The sequence below is a fragment of the Chelon labrosus genome (genome assembly GCF_963514085.1).
Source record: "Chelon labrosus genome assembly, chromosome: 1".
Taxonomy (NCBI): domain Eukaryota; kingdom Metazoa; phylum Chordata; class Actinopteri; order Mugiliformes; family Mugilidae; genus Chelon; species Chelon labrosus.
The window spans coordinates 9,845,345-9,869,265 of NC_140337.1; the positions used below are offsets into that span (position 1 = coordinate 9,845,345).

Here is a 23,921-nt window from a genome sequence, read left to right on the forward strand (position 1 = left end):
GCGTCTCGCAAACAACAAATTTCAAGGCTGAGCTGCAGGGATGATTGTAAAGTGTTCTGGGATCAAACTTGAAGCCTAACTTGCCATTAGTGCGTAACCATATGCTTAAATATTTCTTATTGCAGGTCAAACAAGAAAGAAGAGTGCATTTAAATTTTAAGTGGCTGGGTGTGGTCAGGCCCTGAGGGCAGGCTGAACCATGTTCATGGCTGCAGGCAGGAGGACAAATATGTTTTTTTACCTAATATTTGTCCACTTAATATTTGTCTTCATAATTTTGTGCGTAAAAGCCACACAAGAGACATTATTATCACACATTTTTGTGCCAAAACTGCTTGTTCCCTGAAACATATCTTGCCGGTGGAGACACCCGGCATTTAGATGTACCTAAACCCAGTCTCGGTTGAGTGAATGCCAACATTGTTGTTCGGTGTGTCAGCCGAGTAACAAACAATACAAACAGATATTCTTTAATCATTATCATTCTTTGAAGCTGCTGTAATTTCATTCTACTGAAATAGAAGTTGCGTCAGCATGCTTTATTTAGTTTGGTCTGGAATGCAATCACCATTCAGTGGCGTACCCGTGTGCCAAGTCTGCCATTTCTAATGAATCGCATAGCAGCAATTCCTTGAAAGTATCTTGAACTAACAGCTGGTTCGTTCAATAGGCCGCACGAAAACCGGCCCACGTGAGGAAGGTGTGCCCGACTAAGTCTAAGTCTTTGTTCCCCCGCAGACCCCTGTCTCATAGTGATGCCGCCGTGCATTGGCGACGACGACCGCTTCAGCCTGGAGGCGCTGCGACACATCCACAAGCAGCTGGACGACGACAACGACGGGGGGATAGAGGTCAACGAGAGTGTGGAGGTAAGTGCAGAGCGACGCTTGAGGAAATGGGACCAGGCGGATGAGTTCAAACAACACCAGGGGCAAAAAGTGTTTAAGTTTTTTTAGCCAGGACAGTCAGGATATCCTTTTTTTGTTTTGTTTTTTATTTCAACGTTTCGCCCAGGAAAATTAGTTTTAGCTGCTCTAACGGCATTCCATTGACATGTTCACACTAAGGGTTGTACAGGTTAGTCAGTTTGTCCACTCCACTTAAAACATCATGTCCGAGAAGACGGGTGAGGAGCCCAGTGGGTCGTTGCAGCACGCCAGCAGCGGTTCATCAAGTGTGTGGGAAAGCTTCCCATACAACCGTGACATACAAAATATGTAAGTCAGTCCTGAAATACATCAAAAGTACTACTGCAATGCACAATCACCTGCAAGGGCTTTCTCTAACGTTAGCAGAGGAACAGTCCAAACCCTCTCCACAGCAGTCAATTAATGACTTCACCAAACGTCCTGTGGTAAGAGAGAGAAGGAGGCTGCAGATCAACAATTTGTTGGTGAATTTAATTGTCAAAGATATTAGACCTTTAGCTGCGGCACACGGAGAAACCCACGATCCCATCTTACAACCCGTTGTGGAGTACTATTAAATGATATTGATGGTGCTGAGTAGCAGCCTGTTTTTATACAGGCTGTACATATCAGCAACATTACTTTCTACTGTGTTTTTCTTAGTGACGTTGTCAGCGACTAGTCGGTTCCAACTTCACTTTCATTGCGTAACGGTCGAGTTTAAATAATGAAGTCGTGCAACCCTTAGTTCACACTAGGCTGTACTTTGTGTTGAAGGGTTGAGACTGCTTCTTTTCAAGTGGTTAAAAGCAAAATGGCCTCTCTATCTCCTAAGGCAGGGCTATTCAGTTAATGGGGAATAGGGGCCAGCTCATGAAACTGAGGCAAACTAAGGGGCCAGAGAATAAAAGTAATCACGGTAACAAATAAAGAAATTACAACAACATACCGAAGGAGTCAGTGTGTTCTATTTTGTAAATGCAGAACAACATATGCACAAAGGGTTGCCAACTCCCTGAAAAATAAATAAGGGACACCTCATTGGCAGGGCCAGCCCTTCCCAGAATGGTGAATTTTTTTTAGCTTTTTTGTGTGTGTGAAACGATTTTTGAACTATTTGACTCAAACCTGAATTGAATTAGATTCATATGTTTGAGTGATATGAACACATGCAAAACAAATTATTATTCAAACATTTATTTTTGATACAAAATAAAAAATTTTACAGAAACCTGTCCTGCTTAACTTAAAACTGTATAAATTAATATAAAACAACAGAAAGCAGAACATTCCTCTTGTAATAGTGCAATAAGAAAAGTTCAAAGAGAAAGTGTGAGGAAAAGTTGTTGCTTTGTTGTCTTCCGGTATCTTCTTCGCAAACAACAGTACCTCGACCAATGAGATGAGCGGGATTCCCGCTGTCAGGTCACAGAGCAGGAGACGCCTGGGAATAAGTTTACCGTAAATGTTCATATAAAGCGCCCTGTTGTTCATTCATTCCATTGACATTTAACACACTATTTTTGATTCTCACGGTAATATGGGAAAAGTGCGTCCCGTTTCAGCTCAATACGTGACGATTCATATGGACAACTACTGAACTAATTTTTTTTGAAAGTAGAGAGAGATATTTTGTCTTGTTAGCCAACCTTCGTGCTTGAAAGAAAGAAGTCAGAGCGGTCACAGCCAGTCCTTTATACAGTCAGCGCTCAGAGCGTTGCACTCGAGCGCGAGCGGCGAACGGCGACTGTGATTGGTCATGTGCGGTCCCTCAAAATATAAATATAGGTCCATCTCCTACTGCACGTGAGAATGTACAATTAGCCATAGTCATGCGCTGTATTAGACTATCCATATGTAATAACTACACGACACTGTAAGGGCCGGTACAACATTCCTCAGGGGCCGGACCCGGCCCGGGGGCCGCCAATTAAATAGCCCGGTCCTAAGGTAATAGGACCGGGCAGAAGATACCGGAAGACAACAAAGCAGCAAAACCGTCGTTGTGGGAAAGTCTCTGGTTTTCATGCCGTGGTTCTCATATTTTCAATACTCAAGCTGAAATCCTGTATTTTGTAGGTTGCTAGGTTAGCTAAACGGAACTGCTTGTAAGTGTTTCAAGTGTTGATACAAGGACACTCACGTCTGAAAGTGGATCGCCACATGCAAGTAAATATTTAGCTTACAGTGCTAATAGTGGGTAACAGCTTATGCTTGTGGGTCAGGCTTTGTGGCTGCTCTTCAGAGTCAAATCATTTTAATATTTAGCACTTATTCTCTTTGTCGGAGGAGACGGTTGAGTCATTGTTCCTAACTTAGTGATATTTTATCTTTGCTTGTGAGTAAATAAGCAAATAATGCAGTTAAAGAGGTGAAAGTACTGTGTATGTGGGCAAAGAGGCCACATGTTTCTGTGAGTGACTAGAGGGGCACGACTGACACCCGAGAGCGCTCTGACCCGCCGTGCCCTGTACGTCTCTTGGTAATGAACGACCTCTTACGTTCAAAAGAAACCAGTTGGGACCACGGTCACGTTTTCTGTGTGTATGTTGGCAGGAGTCATTTTTAACTGGCCGGTGTGAGAAACAGTTATACCCCTCAGCCCTGCGGTGGCGCCTCAGTGAATACTCGGACAGTGTTTTGAGTCTCGTCTGAGGAAGCCTGATGGACTGTCAGAACTGGATTCCGGCCCGCATTAAGAGGTGGATGTGCATGGCTCATGGTGCCTTGATGTACAGTTTAAGACTATGTAGCAAACTGCCCTCTCGTCTGTTTTTGCACTTTACAATGCCCTTCACAGTCCTCTTCTCTGGGCTTTGGTAGCAGGCGGAGTTGCATTTTGTAACATGATGGATGTGCATTTCAAAAGTGACTTTTTCATGTGATACCAGGAGGTCATGAAAAACTCAGTGACTTCACGCTTCTCGCACGGTGAATCGAATTTCTCCCCAAAATATCCACCTGACATGTTGTACAGTATGTGACCTAAGATAAAATAACTAGTGAACATAATGTTTTGTAATTTCTTTCTTCAGTGTCAGAATATAGCGGGTACCGGGTCGTATAAGTCACTAGGACCAGACAGATTTGTGGACTCTCTGAAGGCAAATACCCATTTGGCACCTCCCGGGAGCTATATACCTTCAAGGGTTTGCATTCGCACCACCAGTAGCAACGCTGAATTGATGTACTATCCGGCCACCTGTTGGTATAGCTACACCACACAGTTCTGTGGTTATAACAACATTGCATGCAGACTAGTCCCATGTTTTGTTCTGAGGCTACTGTTTGCTAATGGAGGATTTTTTTTAAAGCCTAGTTGCCGCATTCATGTGTTACTTAACATTGACTATCTTGCAACAGTACAATGTTCTGCTGGGAAACGTTTGGACCTGGCATTTCATTCATATTTAGGAACAACTCAAAAAAACATGAAAAACAGCACAAGGTGTTGACCTGGCCTCCAAATTCACCAGATCCCAAACTGATCAAGTATCTGTGGGATGATCCACAGAGGCCCCTCCCCTCAACCCATAGGACCCAAAGGCCCCCACTAACAACATTCTGTTGCCAGACACCACAGGACACCCTCAGAAGGCCCATGTCCATTCTCTGAGGAGTCACAACTGTTTTGGAGACCTAGACAATACTAGCATCTACATAATGTTATGCATGATCAGTGTACTAGATCATTCAAACTGAGAAAGAGATACCCCAGACAAGGTTATAGGAGCTTTACAAAGAAATACCAGATGACAGTGGGCTAGAAATAATGCACAGTTATTAAAATCACAGGACTAGAACATTTGTTAAAATCCAGTCTCCTCTTCAAGTGGAGGAGTTCAAGTATCTCGGGGTCTTGTTCACGAGTGAGGGTAAAAGGGAGCGAGAGATCGACAGACGGATCGGAGCGGCATCTGCAGTGATGCGAATGCTTAACCGGTCGGTCGTGGTGAAGAGAGAGCTAAGCCGAAAGGCGAAGCTCTCAATTTATCGGTCGATCTACATTCCAACTCTCACCTATGGTCATGAACTTTGGGTAATGACCGAAAGAACAAGATCGCGAATACAAGCGGCCGAAATGAGTTTCCTTCGTAGGGTTCCCGGGCTCAGCCTTAGAGATAGGGTTAGGATCTCGGACATACGGGAGGAGCTCAGAGTAGAGCCGCTGCTCCTCCACGTCGAGAGGAGTCAGTTGAGGTGGCTAGGGCATCTGGTAAGGATGCCTCCCGGACGCCTCCCGGGAGAGGTGTTTCGGGCATGTCCCACCGGTAGGAGACCTCGAGGCCGACCCAGGACACGATGGAGGGATTATATCTCTCGTCTGGCCTGGGAACGCCTGGGGGTTCCTCCGGAGGAGCTGGCTGAAGTGGCTGGGGAGAGGGCTGTCTGGGCTTCCCTGCTGAAGCTGTTGCCCCCGCGACCCGGACCCGGATAAGCGGAAGACGACGAGTACAGTCTCCTCTTGGATTTTACAAACAGGCCACTAGTGAAGGGTCTCAGGATCATATGGGTCAGACATGTACTAATCTTTGGCTAATCCCATATATGCAATAGAAGTTATCAATCTATTTTAATCGTACAGGCAGCTGCTGTACATTCTGATTTTAGATTTTGTGGGTAGTTTGGATACAATCAGGACCAGCTAAAGCACTGCTAGATTGTACTGACTCAGGAATATTTGCCCTACTGAAAAACATGGGCATCATAAATCAGGTGCCTGTATTTGATCTGATCGAGTTTGGTTTGGGATTTTTGTGGCATCGGTTTTATAATTTCGTGTGAGGCTCTTCCTGGCAGCGACGAGTTGAAAGGAGTGACAGAGCCGCGAGGGAGGCCGACGAGTGTGGGGTCGGAGGATGTCAGTCCGCATCTGGCCTTTGCGCAGACCTCATCATCACCCCCCCGCCCCTTTGCCACCTGGCTGAAACCCCACACCTCCGACAAATATCCCCGCGGCACTTCCCGCCACTCTCTCCCCACCCCCCGCTACCTTTATCCCAAAATTTGAGAGGATGACTAACACGAGAAGGCGGGCAAGGCGGGCATATCTGCAATGTCACAGCCGTGGTCAGCATACTTGTTTTTCATGACATGCATTTCAGAGATTCTTATGAGGCAATAAAGATGACATGAAATCTGATTGGGGGCAGCAGCGTTATATGGGAACGGTATTTACCTGCTTAGGTTTTTGTAGACGTGCTGATCAATTACGGGAATCATTTCGGAATATTTTGCACAAAGCTGTTGCGCAGGGTTAGGTTTAGGGTAAGAGGCAAAGACGATGCTATAAAGGCCCAATGGTCCAGACAGAAAATTAATCCTCAATAAGAAAATCTTACAGATGAACCTGCAGAGAATTTTTAGCCAAATCTGTTTCATAGACTTTTCTCCCAGTTTGTGTAAATAAGCGACTGTTGGCTAAAAAGACTGATATATCTAAGAGGCCAAAAAAATCTGCCATTGCAGGTTTAAGCAAAAATGTTATGTTAAGATTCTCAAATGTGAATATCAGCTGTTTTTTTACCTAGGTTTCCTTTTGGATTTTGGACCGTTGGTGTCAGAAAACAATCACAGTAAATGGTTCAGCGAATGCTCTTGGGAAACTGAAGCAAGTTTATAGAAAAATTTCTCGCCATTTCATGATATTGCAAACTGGGTCTGCACAGACATAGCTCTTTTCTACAATCCCTCATATCCCCATGGTTTAGATGGACTATTCATGTGTTAATGTAGCCGCTTTGTTTCACAGTTGCACACAGCTTCAGCTTACGCAGGTATTTTGGCCTCAAACTACGTGGTTTCACACTTATTTGTGGTATTCTAGGTAGGCAGCTCGGCTCGTCGACCTTCAAGTGACTCAAGAACCAGACACCGGCATGTTGATCTATCATAAGTCAATGTTCGAAAATGTGTTTAGAATCTATGCCTCGGCGTCTCATCATGTCATAAAATTCGTTTTAGCTCACAGGAGATGCAATATAATTTTGAAAGACGGTAACCGAACAGAAGGTGGCCTTATCAGTCACTCGTGGGTTACCTGGGAGAGCTGGAAAGCAAGATTGGCTTTAGCTGTAAAATTCCTTGGTAACTTAACAACTCAACACTATTACCGACATAAAACGTACAGACAATCGATCAGTTGAAAACGAAATCCTGCCTATATTAGTCGATGTATAGTAAAACCTACAGTAACTCCTCTTCTCTTTCCCATGATTTTTTACTAATGTCAAGTTCCCTTTGCCAGGTGTACTTAAACATATTGACAGTGGCTGTGGAGTAGTGAAGCTTTGAGAGCAATCAAGGAAGCGGTGAGGTCAACAAGTATGTCAGTTCCCGTGTTTCACGTCACTGAGGTATCAGTCAGGATGATGAACAAGAAAGGCTCTGGCAGCTTTTGAAGTTCATATTTGGAGCGGAGAGTGGTCGCAGAACACAAATAGCTCTCCAGGAAGCAGATTTTTGTCAGAATCACTTGGCATGATGAGAGTACATTGCAAACTACAGGCGTACTAGCGTTGATTGCCCTGTCATGGTTATGTGATATTTGAAGCTGGGTACAAATAAAACATGTCTGTAATCTGTTCCCACATATCTCCTAGAAGCAAGCTGTCCCTTTAGCCTTAACTTGACTCTTATTTCACATGTGCTCACATATGACGTGCACATAGAATGTCTAAGTAATCACTTATTTTACGCTCCTCCAGGAGTATGTGAAAGATGACTCCTGGGGATGAATTTTGTAATGAATCCAACCCGGTTAAACATAATCCCGTCTCTCGTTACTCTGAGTCTGGGTGTTGTCGGGGGGTTTTGAGTGACGTCCGGGCGTCTGTTCCTGAGCACAGCCACAGGGGACGGCAGGTGCACGTCCTCGCCTCGGGGTGCTGAGCTGCGCGCTGCCCGTCTGCCAAAGAGATGTTCAGCTGGATCGTGTTGCATCACTTTGAAATTGCGTGAAGCCAACTCAAGTCACAGCAAGGGCCAATGGTTCTGCTGTGTGTACTTTATTAGTACTTGACAGGCCATGCATAACATATCGTTGAAAAAAAATTAGGCCTGCATGCGAGTTCTGCATCCGTGGATATATACGTCGTACTTGCGTTCAGCCTGTTATGAAAGGAGGAAACTCAAGGAGGCTGTGGAATATCTATATAAAGAAGGTTCTTGACTTTGTTTGTTGATGTGTCTGAGAATGTTCTAGAGTTTATTTACAACCTAAACATCAGAAAAGACAAAGTGTTCAGTGTGTTCAATGGTTGGCTAAATATCTTATCTAATCTCTTGCCACGGTTAGAGTTTGATACTGTTCTCATTTTTGTGCGTGGTTCAGCACTCCTACAAACACCTCTCAAGTGCAGTAACTCACATCTCATCAGATTAGATGTTCACTTCCAGGAGTTTTGATGACACCGTGGCTTTGCCTAAAGTAGTCCTAGTAGCCCGGCAGTACATTGGGTTTTGTTTGTGCAAGGATTAAACAAATGAGATGAACCGGTGTATTTCTTGAACTTGGGACAAAGTCATGTGAAAACCTTCCCTCTGCTTCCTGGCGTTATGCTAAGCAAAGCTACTTCTAGCTGCATCCTTAATGCACAGACCCAAGAAAGGTAGCAGTGGAAAAACACTGGGTCCACTTTGTATTTTGACTGGGAAGGAAGAGGGTTAGGGTAAAGGCTCTTTTAAAATATGGCGGGACCTAGACGCCCTAACCTACGCACGTAGCCAATGCCGATGCGAGCCAATTATACTTGTGCGCTCGTCGGTCTGGCTCGCTCTGTAACAACACCACCCAAACACTAGTCGGCGCTGTGTCTTTTTTGGCACAGATTAATTTTTGTTCCTGCTTCCTGCTTCACTTTCAACAGTGGCGACTGAAACTTTGACTGAAATTGCGGAGATGGAGAAGCTTCCGGAAATACTAAAGCGGAAACACGCGACAACCAAACAGACCAATCACAGCTCTTGCAGTGTGCGTCGCCGCAAAGCATAGTTACATTTCTGTAGGTGCATGTCAGCTATGGCGTTAAGCTCTGCGTAGGTTTCTGCGCTGTCGCTCTAGCCAACTTCACGCAGAAGTTTAACCGTCTATTAGTGGTAAGACTTTGGTTGTAGAGATGAAGGAAAACGTCTCCTCTTCGTACCAAAGAAGGAAGTTGTAGTAATGTCCTTAATACCCTCCAGATCACCAAAATGTTTTATTTTGCTATGTGTAAAAAAAAAAAAAAAAAAAACCTTCTGCTAATGACAGTTTTCATCCTCGAAAGTGAAAAAAGTACCAGCCTCTACTGTGGTGAGACGAAAGCCAGAGATCATGTGTCACATGCTCCCAGAAAAACACTACATTAGAAATTAATAACGACTACAGAGCACTTTGTTAGGCAAAGACTCGCAGGTTATCTTTAACAGGCCTCAATGAGCCAAAAACGAAGGATGATTTTATCATGTGAGTGATGGATTGAGTCTGCCCGGCTGTCAGCGGTGATGAACGAGCTGTGCTGCCCGTTTTAATAAATCACAGCCACCATACTTTTTGTCCCAAATTTCTGACATATTAATAACAATTAGATTAATTATCCTCCCTCTGCAGGGTTGATGGCTTAGATTAATGTTGAGGTATGTCGTTGAGTAGAAATATCATCACTTAGGGTTATGATGATGGATAAGCGATGGCTGTAATAACTTTCAGTAAATTAGATGTGGACAGATGGGCTGATAGAGTAGATAGCAGGGGTGAGTCGGCGCTGTTTCGAGAGAGCAGAGGCTCATGGGAAGACTCCAACTCAACTCCCTCCAAAGTGGATAACAAATACGTCTTTGTTTGCTGCAGTATGACCATGTGTCACTGTGTCTGTGCTAGGCCTCTGTGTGCACACACATTACTGTCTCTTCGGGACTGACTGTTGAGCCTCGGGGAGAGTCGAGGCTTTCAATCCCATCATGTTGTCATCAACTGTAAACATAAAGACTATTTGATCATTTTTTTTTTCTTGCCAAAGTGTCTTCTCCTTTCACATTTTTAACCGGCTGCCATGGCTTTAGTTGTCACAGCTATCAGGCTAACTTAACTCTCAACCACGGAAGCCACAAGGTTCCCACGCAAAGACTTATCTTTACTGTATATTCGTCCCAAAGATTGTAAAGCTGCCTTTCACCATATGCAAAGCTGCTCTGCCAGTCTCTCTGCAAATAGGTTCATGACGTAGCATTGGAACCAACTCAATATGGTGATTAAGCAGCTTTTTGACCTTGCAGCATGTGGTGTTGAATTCTAAAGAAGAAAACCAGTAGTGACAACTGTGACCATCTCTCAGGGCCATAAATTTTACTGAAAGTATATTTGCCCATTCAACGGTCTCTTTCTAAGTCGGCGTCTTTGCCAGCAGTGCTTCTTTTCTTCTTCTTCTGTCCCATAAAGCAGTCGGCATTAAAGGCTCTGCAAGACATTTGTTCGTACGAGCACTGCACACATTGCGGTCCCTCCAGTGACTCAGCAGGCGGTTGGTTCCCTTATTTGGTGCCCGGTTTTTACGTCACTGAGAAAAAAAACAATTTGCATTTGTATTGTGAAAGAAGAACAGGAAGAGAAGGAACCGCCGTGCAAAGTTTTTTAGACCTCTCGGAGGATTTTTGGCCACTGCTGATGTGGTGAAAGAGCTGTTCATGGACCGAATGGTAATCCTAGAAAAACAAAACAGGCTTCAACAAGTAAACTACGCCACTCTAGGATTATTGTACTCAGATACAAATCCAGGCTTTTTTTTTTTGGTTTTACCATGGCATAAACTTTCTCTTGTACCTCTCATATTGAGTCCTTAGGCTAGATTCTGGTCTCTTCAATGCTAGTGATGTCTTTCAGATCTTTTAATTCAAATTGTGCCCAATACTTCTGTTTATGACCCGAATACATGTGGAACTTTGACATTTCCACGAGTTGTTTGTGTTTATCATGGATTCTAATGGACATGGCATGTACTAAACACCCGCAGCATTAGCGTCATCCCTAGGTGCAGCCTCTCGGAGCAGCTAACCCTTTAAGATCCTGTTCACGCTTGCATTTCTCTGATCCAAACACAAGCGGTCAGCAGAGTCACGTTGCCATCCACGCCTTTTGTTATGTGTTTTTAACGTGCTGAGCTCGCCACTTGTGTTCATACCGTGTTACTGCCTACGTGCCTTCCACTAGAAGCTCAAAGGATCCAATGTACAGTTGCAAACGCTAGCTAAGAAAACGTTCATCACCAAAGCTACCTCGGGAAGTAGCTGGAACAATCGGGTGACGTTCCTGTTTTAGTGATTGCTTACTTGTATTTAGCGCTGTTCACTTGTGATCCAACCCCAGGATACATTAAAAACCAAGCATGGTAAACAGGGTTTTGAGTATATTGACTAACAATGTACATATTTATCAGTTACAACTGTGCACTTGTATTGACATGTATTACATCGTGGCCACTTTCTACGTTTTAGCTGTAAATGAAGAACCCCAGTTGTGGACCGTTGTCTGGACTGAGCTGGCTATGTTTTGTCGTCATTAATCACATGCAAGTCTGCGTTTAATATCCTTTGATACACTGGGCTTGCGTGTGAAGGTGGACTGCTGATAAACACACTTTACAACAGCGGCTGGCACACCCTAATCTCACTGGTGTTGACACAACCTAGAGTTTTAAATTAAGCCAAATAGAGGAAGAGCACTCACAGTCTCTGTACCTTTATGCCGAGATGCAGTATTTTGTGTTTGTATGACAGGAGAAATGCCTCAAGTTCTCTCGTTCTTTGTAGTCGACATCTACCAGACAGCCATTGTGTATTCAATGTCAACCTCACGGCACTCATTCAGGCTGTCTGAGCACACAACACAGATGTGTTAAAGCGCTGGTAGATTCGGTTGATGGCTGCCGTGTCAAGCATACGTATGTGTCATGATAAAGACAGTCGCTCATAGATGTATCCAAAGCTTTTAGGGCCATCTCAAAGGAGCTCGGTGCATTCATGCATTGATGATAACGTCTGTCTTATAGCGAGGATATGATATTTTCCAAGCTGCGTTAGAATCTGGTTGTGCCGTTTTATCCCTTATCAAATCAGATGTGAAGCTCATTGATCTGTAACTATGATTCATAACAGTGTGAAATGTCAAACACTCTCAGCTGTGGCTGCAACACTGATGAATTTTCTCCTGAATATCAGTCCAAAGGAGAGTCTTTAGCACATTTATTCGCTGCTTTCGGGCACAAACAGTTCATGCTAGAAGTAACTGTTATTCACAGAGTTCACCACTGACCACACCGAGGTTGAAAACATTACATTTATAATTTTGCTGAGGCATCCTTACTCCTCTTTATCTGTCCCTTAACCTCAATTAAAACCGCCTGGTTTCACACTGGCCAGTTTCTGCTAACCTACATACTCGTATAAGATTTTCGCATGCATATACAAAAATCACTGAGGCATGTTTACTCAATACGTAGTGAGATGTCTTACCTTTTACAAGTGTATTGGAGCCTTAATATAGGCTTTCTAAAGTGGACCAGGAATTGAATTTAAGGAAGAGGTAGACATTTTGGAAATACGCTTGTTACTGTACTTTAACTCTCTTGCTAGCTTGAAGTGATTAGCCTAGCTTTACAACATAAGACAGGAAATGAGGGGGAACAGTTAGCCTAGCTAACTTCAAACTTGTTTGTTGTAACTACGAGCAACCTTTAGTTTTACAGGGTAGTTTTACATAAAGTTGCCGCGTAAAGTGTCCATGCTAAGCTAATTCTGGTAGCAGCTTCTTTCCTTGCACAAAATTAGGACTGGATTTAGGATAGCTGCTAAGGTGAGGATTACAAGAATATGAACATGTGCTACCTGCATCCATAAAGTAAATTGGTTTTATACACCAGCATGAATAATAGCAGCAGGAATAAATGGGCAATACAGAGGCCAGAACCTTCTGACACCACCGTTAGCCGAGCTAACGTTACGCTAAGACGATTCAGAGCCATAAACATTGCTTGCAGTTGACAAACATTAAATATAATTTTACCGTATATTGAACACAAGTACACCTAGCTCTTGTTCTGTCGGCTGCAGCCCGAAGTAGCGAGTTGAATAGTGAATGGGATGCAAGCTCATCGTCTATGTCGTATTCAAACCATCAATAGATCCAGAGGGACAGCGAGGATCTGAAAAATTAAATGTTAGCTTGTTAACGCTATTCAGTAAATAGTCAATGGAGGCGTTGACTGCATTCCTGGTGCTATAACTCACATTTTTAGACCATGGCTGAGCCAATGGCATTCATTTAGAACGGGGAACAGGCTGTTTCAATAGAACAGTATGTGTCCAAAATCAAGGATTAATTGCACATTCTGCAGCCAGTCAGTGTGAAGTATTCCCCCAGACCATGGTATATCAGGAATTCAAGGACATGCATATTTTCTTTTTGAAACAAAAAAAAACACACTTTGAAGGGAAGTCTTGTTTTAATTTTCAGGTTTTAGTGACATGCAGTTTATTATATAGCTATCCTAAATGCAACTTTAGTGCTTCTCCTAATGCCCATCTTAAATCTACACACAAAGCTAATACTCAGCTAATTATAGCTTCACATGGGAAAACACTGACTGACTGAACACAGCAGCCGTTCAGCGATCTAGTGCATGCTTGCAGGAAAACATACTGCGGCAATATCAAAGACTTATTAGTTATCAAAAACAGGTAAGGTGTACGAATTAGACAAATGTTTTTACTGTATGCCAAGGCCACACACACTCACACAGACATACGCAGCCACAGTGCCCTGAGATGAATGCTTTGAGGTGTTTGGTGTCCAGCCACGGCCCTTGTTGATGCTGCTTTTGTCCTGGCAATTCTTTGGCGGGTTTGTTGGCGATGGCTTTCTCTGCAGGGGCAAAGAGGGACGGCCGGAAGCTGAACACACACACACACATGCACAGTTACACAAAGGTGGAAGTGGTGCCTCTGCCATGTGTCTCTTTCTCTTTTCAAAGTCCCTAAAAGGAAGAAAGTGGAGCAAAAAGAAAGTGTGTGTGTGCGTGTGATCCGGTGCCAGACTTTGAGGAAAAGCCAACTCTCTCAGTCAGACCCACACATGGACATGCACACAGGCACCCTGCACCTCCCCTAAAATCATTCGTAAAAACTGCTAATTTTTTAACTAACATGTGTACGTGTCTCTCTTGTTTCCCCAGTTCATAATAGAAGACATGAAGCAGCAGCAAACCAACAAACACAGCAACCTGCACCGTGAAGACCAGCACATCACTGTGGAGGAGCTGTGGAGGGGCTGGAAGACGTCTGAAGGTAACATTAACTATTTACATCTGAGATAACAGAAAGAATATAAGGGAGAAGGCTTCTGTTCTCACAATCATCTCAGTAGACTGGCAATACCACTGGAAGACACGCTGCGTGCCGTCACAGTTAAAATCCTTGTAAAATATTAATGTTGTTTATACAGAGTAGCATTATCGCTTAACATTTTTGGTTTATTACAGAACACAAAACAGACCAGGAAAAATGAAACTGCTTGACAACAACTTGCTCGTTCACCGTCCTCCCTCAGGCTGCGTAGACGTTGCACACTTTACAGTTTAACTTCAACACATCACATGACACAGGTGTGGCTTCTACTTAAGCGTTGGACAGGTCCGACATCGTTTTCACCGCCTCGTGAGTCTGCACGTTCACGTGCTTGTAAAACCAACACTTCAGAATATCAAGTGAAATCAAAGTAAACAGATCTTTTTTTCTCTCTCTCTCTCACGAAAGCCCTCTGTAATTCTGAGCAGTTTCAATCGTTCACAGGGAATATCTTAATTATTAAGCTGCTTGAGAGCAAGTTGGGAAAGGGGAAAAAAAAAAATCCTTGTAAACGGCGAAGTTTGTAAAGCCTAATTACTTCATCCTTAAATAGTTATTTTTTTTTCCTCCGCTCTTTCTACACGTACACCCAATCTGTCAGCATGTACGTGCCAGTGTTTGTTTATCTGTGGAGCGAAGTGGTTTTAGAACAAGTCCTTCACATGCATCTCAAACAAGAGCGCACGCTGCACAAAATAAACATCCCGGCTTTCGGTTTAGGTGTAGCGCGGTGAAATCGTTTGCTCGTCCTGCGACACTTCCAAGCTAAAGTAAGCACTCGAAGTGGCGGCAAAGCTGATAAATCAAACCGTTAGAACACTTAAACATTCACACATTAACTATTTATTTTGTGGCCGGTTAGCGTTTTTTGATCGGGGGAAGTTTGCACTGAATTCCACTGAAAGCGGTCCCCCGCAGTGTTCACAGTCGGCCTGTCGAGTACTTTTCAGTCAGCCACATTTAATTAAAACCTCTGGTGGCTTTTCAGTTCGGGAGTCTGCACAAAAACGCTGCATAAACCGGCCTCTTTCATGCTAATAAATCACCACTAAACCTCATATTTATCCACTCTTTGGAGCGACTGCATAAAACTGCCTAAACAATCCCCACATCCACCAGATATTAGTATCACAGTACTTCTGGACTGTCACTTTACAATAGAATCTGATAGAGAATAGTGTTTCCTGTTTATTCTTCTGTTATTTTCTGTTTTGCTCTGAATAATGATAAAAAAGAGATAACAACATCCCTTGTCTGTTCCCCTCTATCAGTCCATAACTGGACAGTTGAGCACACGGTGCAGTGGCTGAAGGAGTCCGTGGAGCTGCCGCAGTACGAGAAGAACTTCCGGGACTTCCGGGTGACGGGGAACACTTTACCTCGGTTAGTACAGCGTCAAGTCATCTCTCCCAAGATCACTGCTGCATATCAACACAAACAAGAGTGTGATTGTGCAGGGCTTCACTAAGACAAAAATAATGAAAGCACATAAGATCTTGGTCTTGCTTAAACCAGCGAGGTGTGTTTATGAAGAGTGCCATAATTAGGATCTTTGTTACAGTACCCAGTGGTACCTTTAGTTCTCATTACTCTGTTCAATGCTGCCCACTGGTGGTTGTAAAAGGCAGCACGGGGGGACTCCAGAGTCAGTTGAGAAGTTTCAAAGGACTAGTAGGAATTTTTTCTAGGCCAAATGTCTTTTAATTACATGTTCTAACGTGCAGCTTGTTAAATTCAAGAAATGAGAGTTGTTGAATGTGAAATTGTCATATGAGTGCCGCCATTACGGAAGAAATTCAAGACGTCGGTGGAATGTGACCGGCCGCAAACTGCTTGTGCTGCATGAGCAGACCGGAGGGGAGGGAGGGCGGCGGGTCGTTGAGGGGTTTCATATTTCGTCGCGGAGCTAATCGGCCCTGACTCACGAGGTGATGTCACACCAAGGGGGTTACAGTTTCCCCTTGCAGCCATGTTGTCTGAGCCGGTTAAGATGGTGGGGGTACGCGGCGTACGCCCCTTGAGATGAGATGATGGTGTCTCAAAGGTTAAAGTGGGCGCAGTGATCCACACAAGCCCTAGTGTGTGTTACTCTGAATGTGAGAGTTGAAGGACAGGTTCACATGTTGAGTAAACTGAACACAGAGAGTTTGTGTTAATGTGCACTGAGTGTCTCATGATTTTTATTTTGCTTTCCTTCTCTGTTTTAGAATAGCGGCAAATGAACCGTCGTTTATGTCGATGCAGCTAAAGATATTAGACCAGCGGCATAAACAGAAGTTAAACCTAAAGGCGCTAGATGCGGTGCTGTTTGGGCCTCCTCTCCGTAAGTATGCACGGACTTTTAAAACAAAGCCGATGCAGATTGTCCAAAAAAATAAATCACCCGTATGTAAACCACTAATCTTCTCCTCCTCAGGCCCCCAACACAACTGGATGAAAGACTTCGTCCTGATGGTTTCCATAGTGATCGGCGTCGGAGGCTGCTGGTTTGCTTATGTGCAGAACAAGTCCAGCAAGGTGCACATTTCTCAGATGATGAAGGACCTGGAGAGCCTGCAGCACGCCGAGCAAAGCCTGTTCGACCTGCAGAGTCGGTAAGAATGGGAGAAGTGGAAGGAGGGTGGCTCGGCGGAGCAGGGTTCAACGGTGTTGCCTCAGTGCTCAAAACATTGACAGTACACAAACACAGACCTGACATCAGCCGTAGAATTTCTGAAGAGCAGTTTTGTTCAGCGTAGTGGCTCGTTGCATCAAATCAGTGCGTGACTCCGAAAGAAGCCACACCCTTAAGTATTTATAATTAACACACGGGGCAATTAGTAGTAGAGTTTGTACCTGGATGTAAACATGTTTATTTCTGCTGTGAAGTTGGACATTTTGGAGGTCAAGGGGGATTGAGTCGTTTTTGGAGCCCCCTAGTGGCATATTGAGGTACTGCACACAGAAGATGAGGCCTTTATGTACAGACATGAGATCTTCTCTCTGCTCCGGCCACCTCCTACAGTCCAAAAACCAGATTAGGCTTAATGTACACTGCGTCAAAACTGGCTGTGGCCTCATCTTGTCCCTTTCCCGTCTTCTCTCAGACTGGAAAAGGCTCAGGAGGAGAACCGGACGGTGGCCGTCGAGAAGCAGAACCTCGAGCAGAAGATGAGGGACGAGATCACCGGGGCCAAGAAGGAGGCTCACAGGCTCCGAGAGCTGCGAGAGGGAGCCGAATGTGAGCTCAGCCGGCTCAAATATGCAGAGGAGGAGCTCGTGCAGGTAGAGATCCCCAGAACGTTCCTTGCCCACGCAATTTATCAGTCAGATAAGAGAATGAAATGTCTGAGTCGCTGCCCGGGATTTAATTTCAGCTTCAATGAAGATATGACAAATATTAGATGCATTCATATGTTCGTAAAGTCATCTTAGATTATCATTATGTAAAATATACAATTAAATATTCTCTTCAAAACTTCATTATTCAAAAGGGGCTAGTGTCTGGATGTAAATGTATTCATTAGTCTGGCTCAAACACCTTGAAATGAAAAGATACATCTCATATTTTCCACATTAAATTTTCATTCCTTCCACAAAATACCTACTTTGCATATCTTCAAGATTTGCCCTCACATAAAAATACAGCGCTAATATATCTAAGGGCTCCTCTCGGTAATGAGTTCTCTCCTCGCAGACGAGGCAGGAGTGGACTCATTTTTTTGCAAATTCAGAATTTTAACAGTAAACGCAGTTCATTTGGGATTCAGCGAGCATTAGGCCTCACTTACTGTAAAGCGTTTGATCTACGGTCTTGCGAGGGGGGAAAGCTCTTAAACATTTGGCAGGCACCCGAATCTGGACCCTGATGCACTCCGTTCCTCTAGGTGCGGAAGGCTCTGAAGCGAGCGGAGAAGGAGATGCAGACGGAGCGCTCGGTGCCGGAAGCTCTTCAGAAGTGGCTGCAGCTCACGCACGAAGTGGAAGTTCAGTACTACAACATCAAGAAGCAGAGCGCCGAGTTTCAGCTGTGCGTCGCCAAAGACGAGGTAACCGGTCTGGCGAGGCAGCCTGGGACATTTTGCTTGTACAGTATTTGAACTGATTATTATTTTAAAACTTTAAATAGGTACATTTTATTCTAATTTTGTTCTAAACACACATAAAAAATAAAAATAAATCAAGTTTTGACTTCAGATTTTTGTCATTGAGGCTTTAATCCCTGAGCGTTGACTGGCAGGCATTCAAATCAAAAGCACCCTTTTCTCCCTGGCACAGAGCTCCAGTCTTTTTCTCCCTGGCTTGTAAAAGAGCAGTAAATCGTGTTTACTGCCGCTACAGAGGACGCTCAGAGCGTCACACTGCTCTCATGTGGACAAGCCAGTATTATTTAAAAGCAGTGCGTTGCCAGCCTGGCAGGCCTGTGATTGTTTGGCTGGTGCACCCACTGATGGCAGCCTCCGCCTAAAACGGACATGAAACGGCCGTTTGATTAATGAGTTGACATCAGACTCATTGCTGTGTACTCTCAGCCAGTCCCGTCTGAAGCTGGCTAACAAACCTTTCATTAATTTAAGTCGGACATTTTAATGACGACGGTGCAGCGGGTTTTCCCGAGAACAAGAACAAGAACCATTATGTAAATATATCTCCAACTCTAAACAGTTTTTTTTAACATGTTATTTATCTACTTATTTTTTTTTTTTGTATTTCAGGCCGAGAAAATAAAAAAGAAGAGGAGTTCTGTGTTTGGAACTCTTCACGTAGCCCACAGTTCATCACTGGACGAGGTGGACCACAAGATACTAGAAGCAAAGTAAGAAAACCTCAGCTCTGCGGCTAGAAGGTCAACTCACTGAGCTTGAAATGAGTGAATTTTGACACCGTTTTATCCGTCCCCGTACACCCATCAGGATCCTTGAAAGAACCATTTGAGAGAGGTGGTATTTTGAAAAAAGAACTTTGTGTTGTTGGGTTGTTGTTCAAGGTATTTCTGTGGTACAGACATACCTCTCTGCACAGCAACATAAACTGGATTCTCCAAAGAGATCATAAAGTTGATTCAACACCTCTCTGAGACCGCTTCGACGAAAAGTGCAGCCAGGAATCTTCATGAATGAATGATAGATTTATTGCAGGACTCTTTTATTAGACTGCATTGGTTTCAGCCATGAGTACCTAATGAACTGAGAACTGCATGTATAGATAGATAGTAGCTTTTTTTTTGGATCAGTTTGATTTGTCAGGGATATCAAATATTTTGCTCAAGCCAGCAGAGAGCTCGCTGCATATTGGGAACAATACTCGCACTTAATGCTTTTATATTTCTATGTAAACACCAGAATATCTACACCGATCAGCCACAACATTAAAACCACTGAAATAACATTGACCATCTTGGGACAATTCAATGTTCTGCTTGGAAACTTTTGTTCCTGGCATTCATGTGGATGTTACTTAGACATGTACCCCCCACCTAGACCAGACCAGGCACCTCCACCCCATAGCAATGACACTCCTTGATGGCAGCAGCCATCCCCAGCAGGATGCAGCCTGACACAGACACACACACAAAAACAGTTTAGGAACAACTAAAAAAAAACATGAAGAACAGCACAAGGTGTTGACCTGGCCTCCAAATTCACTAGATCCCAAACTGATCAAGTATCTGTGGGATGATCCACAGAGGCCCCTCCCCTCAACCCATAGGACCAAAAGGCCCCCAACAACAACATCCTGTTGCCAGACACCACAGGGCACCCTCAGAAGGCCCGTGTCCATTCTCTGATGGTCATGGGTCATAATGTTATGCCTGATCGGGGCATGTAGTACTTTCTGAGCTCTTGTATAATCCAGGTACTGAGGTTTTGAACGTCTTTGTATTCAAAAGCCAAGGATATTACGTGAAAGCGAGAACTGAAGTAAAATCTTGTGTGACCACTTGTTAGGCACAAGTCCAATATCAAACCTAGGCTCGTGAGCCAAAACTGACGAATCAAAGCAAAGCTGGCTTTGTAAAGGCGCTGACAAAAATTGGAATCGTATTCAAAAGCGGTATCAGATTAATATTAGCCTTTTTTTTTTTTTTTTAGGAAATCCCTGTCAGAGGTGACGGCGTGCCTGAGGGAGCGGCTCCACCGCTGGCAGCAGATCGAGAAGCTCTGCGGCTTCCCCGTCGTCAATAATTCGGGTCTGCCGAGCCTGACGGCCAGCCTCTACTCAGACCACAGCTGGGTGGTGATGCCTCGGGTCTCGGTCCCTCCCTACCCCATCGCAGGAGGAGTGGACGACCTGGACGAGGACACGCCTCCCATCATTCCACAGTTCACAAGTGAGTAAGGAACCGGACGGTTTTCATTCTTTGCATTCCTGAGATAAAAAGTAACATCTTCGTGTTCTTTTTTTTTTGTGTTCCTCTTCTTCCTCCCAGCGGCTACGCTGATCCGGCCCTCGCTGACGCGCAACAGCAGCCTGTGCCGCTCCCGCCGGAGCCTGCTGAGCTCCCCGCAGTCCACGCTGATGTCCCCGGACCCGGACCTGCTGTCCATGGCCGGCTCGTCCCTCTCCTATCACCCCGAGGCAGACGACGAACATATCATGTTCAGCTCGGATAGGAGGGGGTATGTAGCGGTGGCCGGAACGCCGCGGAATGGTTTTACAGTTTGGACTCACAGGTGTTTTATCCAGACATTCACACTGATGCACTAACCTTGGGGCTAAACGGTAACTTTTCTGACTGGGTGTCGACTGCTGCAGTCTGTGGAGGACGCGCCGGTATCTGGGCTCCACTGAAGAGAGCACAAGATAATAAGATAATCACTTCACATGATCAAATCTCAGTCCCTGAAGTGCTTTATTAGTGTAGCGGTAAAAACTCAACACTTAAGCCTTTAGCAAAATAAAAAAACTGCAGTCACTGCCGAATTTGGATGAAAGTGAGCACAGCCCACACCCCCAGCTACATCAGCTGATGGTTTACAACCCAGCTCCAGAATAATCAAATATGTTTATTTGACTAAAGTGACTGATTAAAGGTGGAGTCATTCATTTCTTGAACCTTGAAGCTGTACGACTTCTCTCAATTCTCAATCAGAAGCTCGTACCCCCAAATTCACAGATCCGCATCACCATGGCAACAACACTAACAACTCTTATTCTACTGCAGCTAACATCACAGTAACAATTCATCATTAGAAAACTAGCTGCTTGGCTAACGCCGTCATATCTACGCAAATGTTTTCAATGTCTGAGATCTCGTGCTCTTCTTCCTCAGGGAGGCGCCTCAGGAGGGCAGCTCCGACACAGACTCCCTCAGCTCGTCCATGGGGCGCAAGCAGCTGCAGAGCTCGGGCTCGGAGACCCCCTACCGCAAGATCTCCCGCGAGGAGCTGCTGCTGTTCAGCCAGAGCCCGGAGGCTCCCGCCTCCACCGCCCTCACCACCAGCAGCAGCAGCAGCAGCAGTCTCAGGGACTCCACGCCGCCCCCTCTGCCTCCCACCCCGGCCACCACCCCGTCGGGCCCGCCCTCCACCTCGCCCTCCCCGGCCCTGGAGCACCACCCGTTCGCACAGAGAGGCTCGCCCGACCTCACCCGCATCATGCCCGAGTCCCAGAGCGCGCCGTTCTCGCAGGGGAGCGCCACGTCCCCGACGGGCAAAGGCATGTACAACGGCATCCTGGAGAAGTCGTACAGCTTTGGCCAGCTGCCGGCGAGCATGCTCCCCAAGGTGGGGCGCTACCCGTCTCTCACCTCCCTGGACTCGGAGGGCCGGAGCGTGGGAAGGGAGTCCAAGCTCCAGAGCACGTCCTCCCAGGACTCCAGCGACAATGGGGAGAAAATCAAGCGCTCCTCCTCGAAAATCAAAAGCTTATTTAAGAAGAAAAAATAAAACTTCCAGAGTGAGATGCGTGCGTGTGTGAGAGAGAGAGAGAGAGAAATAAAATATAAAGAGTGGTTTTAGCCTGAATACTAAAAAAAAATGAAAAAAAAAGGATGTCACTGTAAGCTAAAACATTTCATTTTCTCTCTTAATTTCTTCTTTTTGTCATCACAGATGGAATGTAGCTCAGCGTGGGAGCCTTTAAACGCCCTCCACGCTGGTAGCCTTATTTTTCAATAATGCCTTTTTATTTAGTTCACTCACAGCCTCGAAGGGAAAACCTGCACAGGTCAAGGAAAAAGTCAACAAAAGGTCACTGTCTTCTCTTAATTTAATTTTGAACCAAAAAGCCACTAATGTCAAAGGGTCTAAAAGGTGCAGTCCGTACGTTTAGTTGTAAGCACACGACGTCAAGTGTTCCACTGCTGAGGTTTGCTGTTCCTGCTGAACGCGTTGAAGTCTTTCAGTCGCAACAGCAGCGGAAAAAAAAAAAAAAAAAAAGAAGATTTTTGTAAAACATATTTTCAACAGTTTCTTTCTCAAGTGTCTGAGCTGCTTCTCCCCCATCGGACGGTGGCGGACTGCATCTTGTGAAGTGTTGCGAGTCCTGAACTCATGTACTTGATGAATTAATCCTGCTAAAGTTCGTTGCACTACTGCTTTCCTGGTATTGTGGGAAAGAGAGCCGCTGCTTGCGGAGTAAATATTGAATAAAGATACAGAGATGAGAGGGACGCATGGGCAGCCGCAGTGAAGACGCAGCACCTAACGCTAGAGCCAAAATGATCTGATGCGTCTTCACTGCCGCTGCTAATGGATTTCTCGATATATATAAATATATATATATATATACTTTTGTTTTCACATTATTATGTTCTTGTAGATGTTTTGAAATAAGCGGTGAGGGTTCCTCTGAACTGAAGAAAGTTTACGGATTATGCAGATTTAACCCACACCTGTCACTCTCCCTGTGTTCTAACTGCCCCTTATTACTTGATTAACTGCATCCTGTAGCCATACATAAACCATTTCCATTTTACAGTTTTTGTCTTGTGCTCCCCTCCTAAAAACAAAAACAAAAAAAAAAACTGCGGTGTCACCACCAGATTTTGATCAAACTGTCTTGAGAACGAGCGGAGGCCGGGGTCCCGTACTCCACGGTGCCAGGAAGAATGAGACAATTGTGAGATAAACACTAAGAATTATCTGTTCAGAAACCATTTGATCCAGATCTGACCGGTACACCAAGACCTTCCCCCCTCTTCCCACCGCCACCATCACCCCCTCCCACCCCCACACACACTACGCTCGAAGCCGACCCATGCAATACGGTCCCGATCCTCACCTCTGGGCCCGCACCGAGCGCACTGATGTCAAGAGCTCCTGCTTCACACTGTGATTTCCAGCTTCTTCCCTTCATCTGGATCCTGGGGGGGGGGAGGGGTGATGCCGTGTACGAGGTGTGTCTGGGAGGACATGATGAGGACGGGCCTCTGTTTTTAAACAGGAAAAAAAAAGATTATATATATATATAATAATATATTAGGAAGGTTGTGGACAATGAAGGAAGCGGAGGACGGAACTCCAAGGAGAACATGAATGTTTACGAGACATTAGGGTTTTTTTTTTTTTTTTTTGAGAACATTTGTGTGTGAATATTTGTATACTGTAGAAGAATTAATAAAAAAGAAAAAAATGGAAGCACCCGAGACGTTTCAGAGTCGTGTTTGCAGCACCGTGTTTTAGTTCGTTGTTAGCGTGTTAGCGCTATAGCTGT

General features: G+C 44.8%; 1 protein-coding gene across 4 annotated transcripts; it reads left to right on the top strand.

The window, feature by feature from the left end:
* Positions 1–466: 466 nt before the first annotated feature.
* stim2b (stromal interaction molecule 2b) lies at positions 467–23,755 on the top strand. Of its 4 annotated transcripts, none has more exons than XM_084552109.1 (11): positions 467–869; positions 14,114–14,225; positions 15,557–15,668; positions 16,493–16,608; positions 16,702–16,879; positions 17,372–17,549; positions 18,152–18,313; positions 18,980–19,080; positions 20,357–20,595; positions 20,695–20,938; positions 21,538–23,755. In XM_084552109.1, exons 1-11 carry the CDS (start codon positions 756–758, stop codon positions 22,151–22,153), a joined length of 2,172 nt encoding a protein of 723 aa, XP_084408235.1. In that variant the 5' UTR covers positions 467–755; the 3' UTR covers positions 22,154–23,755. The 4 variants fall into 4 exon arrangements, with proteins under 4 accessions (XP_084408235.1, XP_084408236.1, XP_084408233.1 ...); XM_084552110.1 differs by having other exon boundaries at positions 20,695–20,884; XM_084552107.1 differs by having other exon boundaries at positions 16,493–16,879.
* Positions 23,756–23,921: the final 166 nt, after the last annotated feature.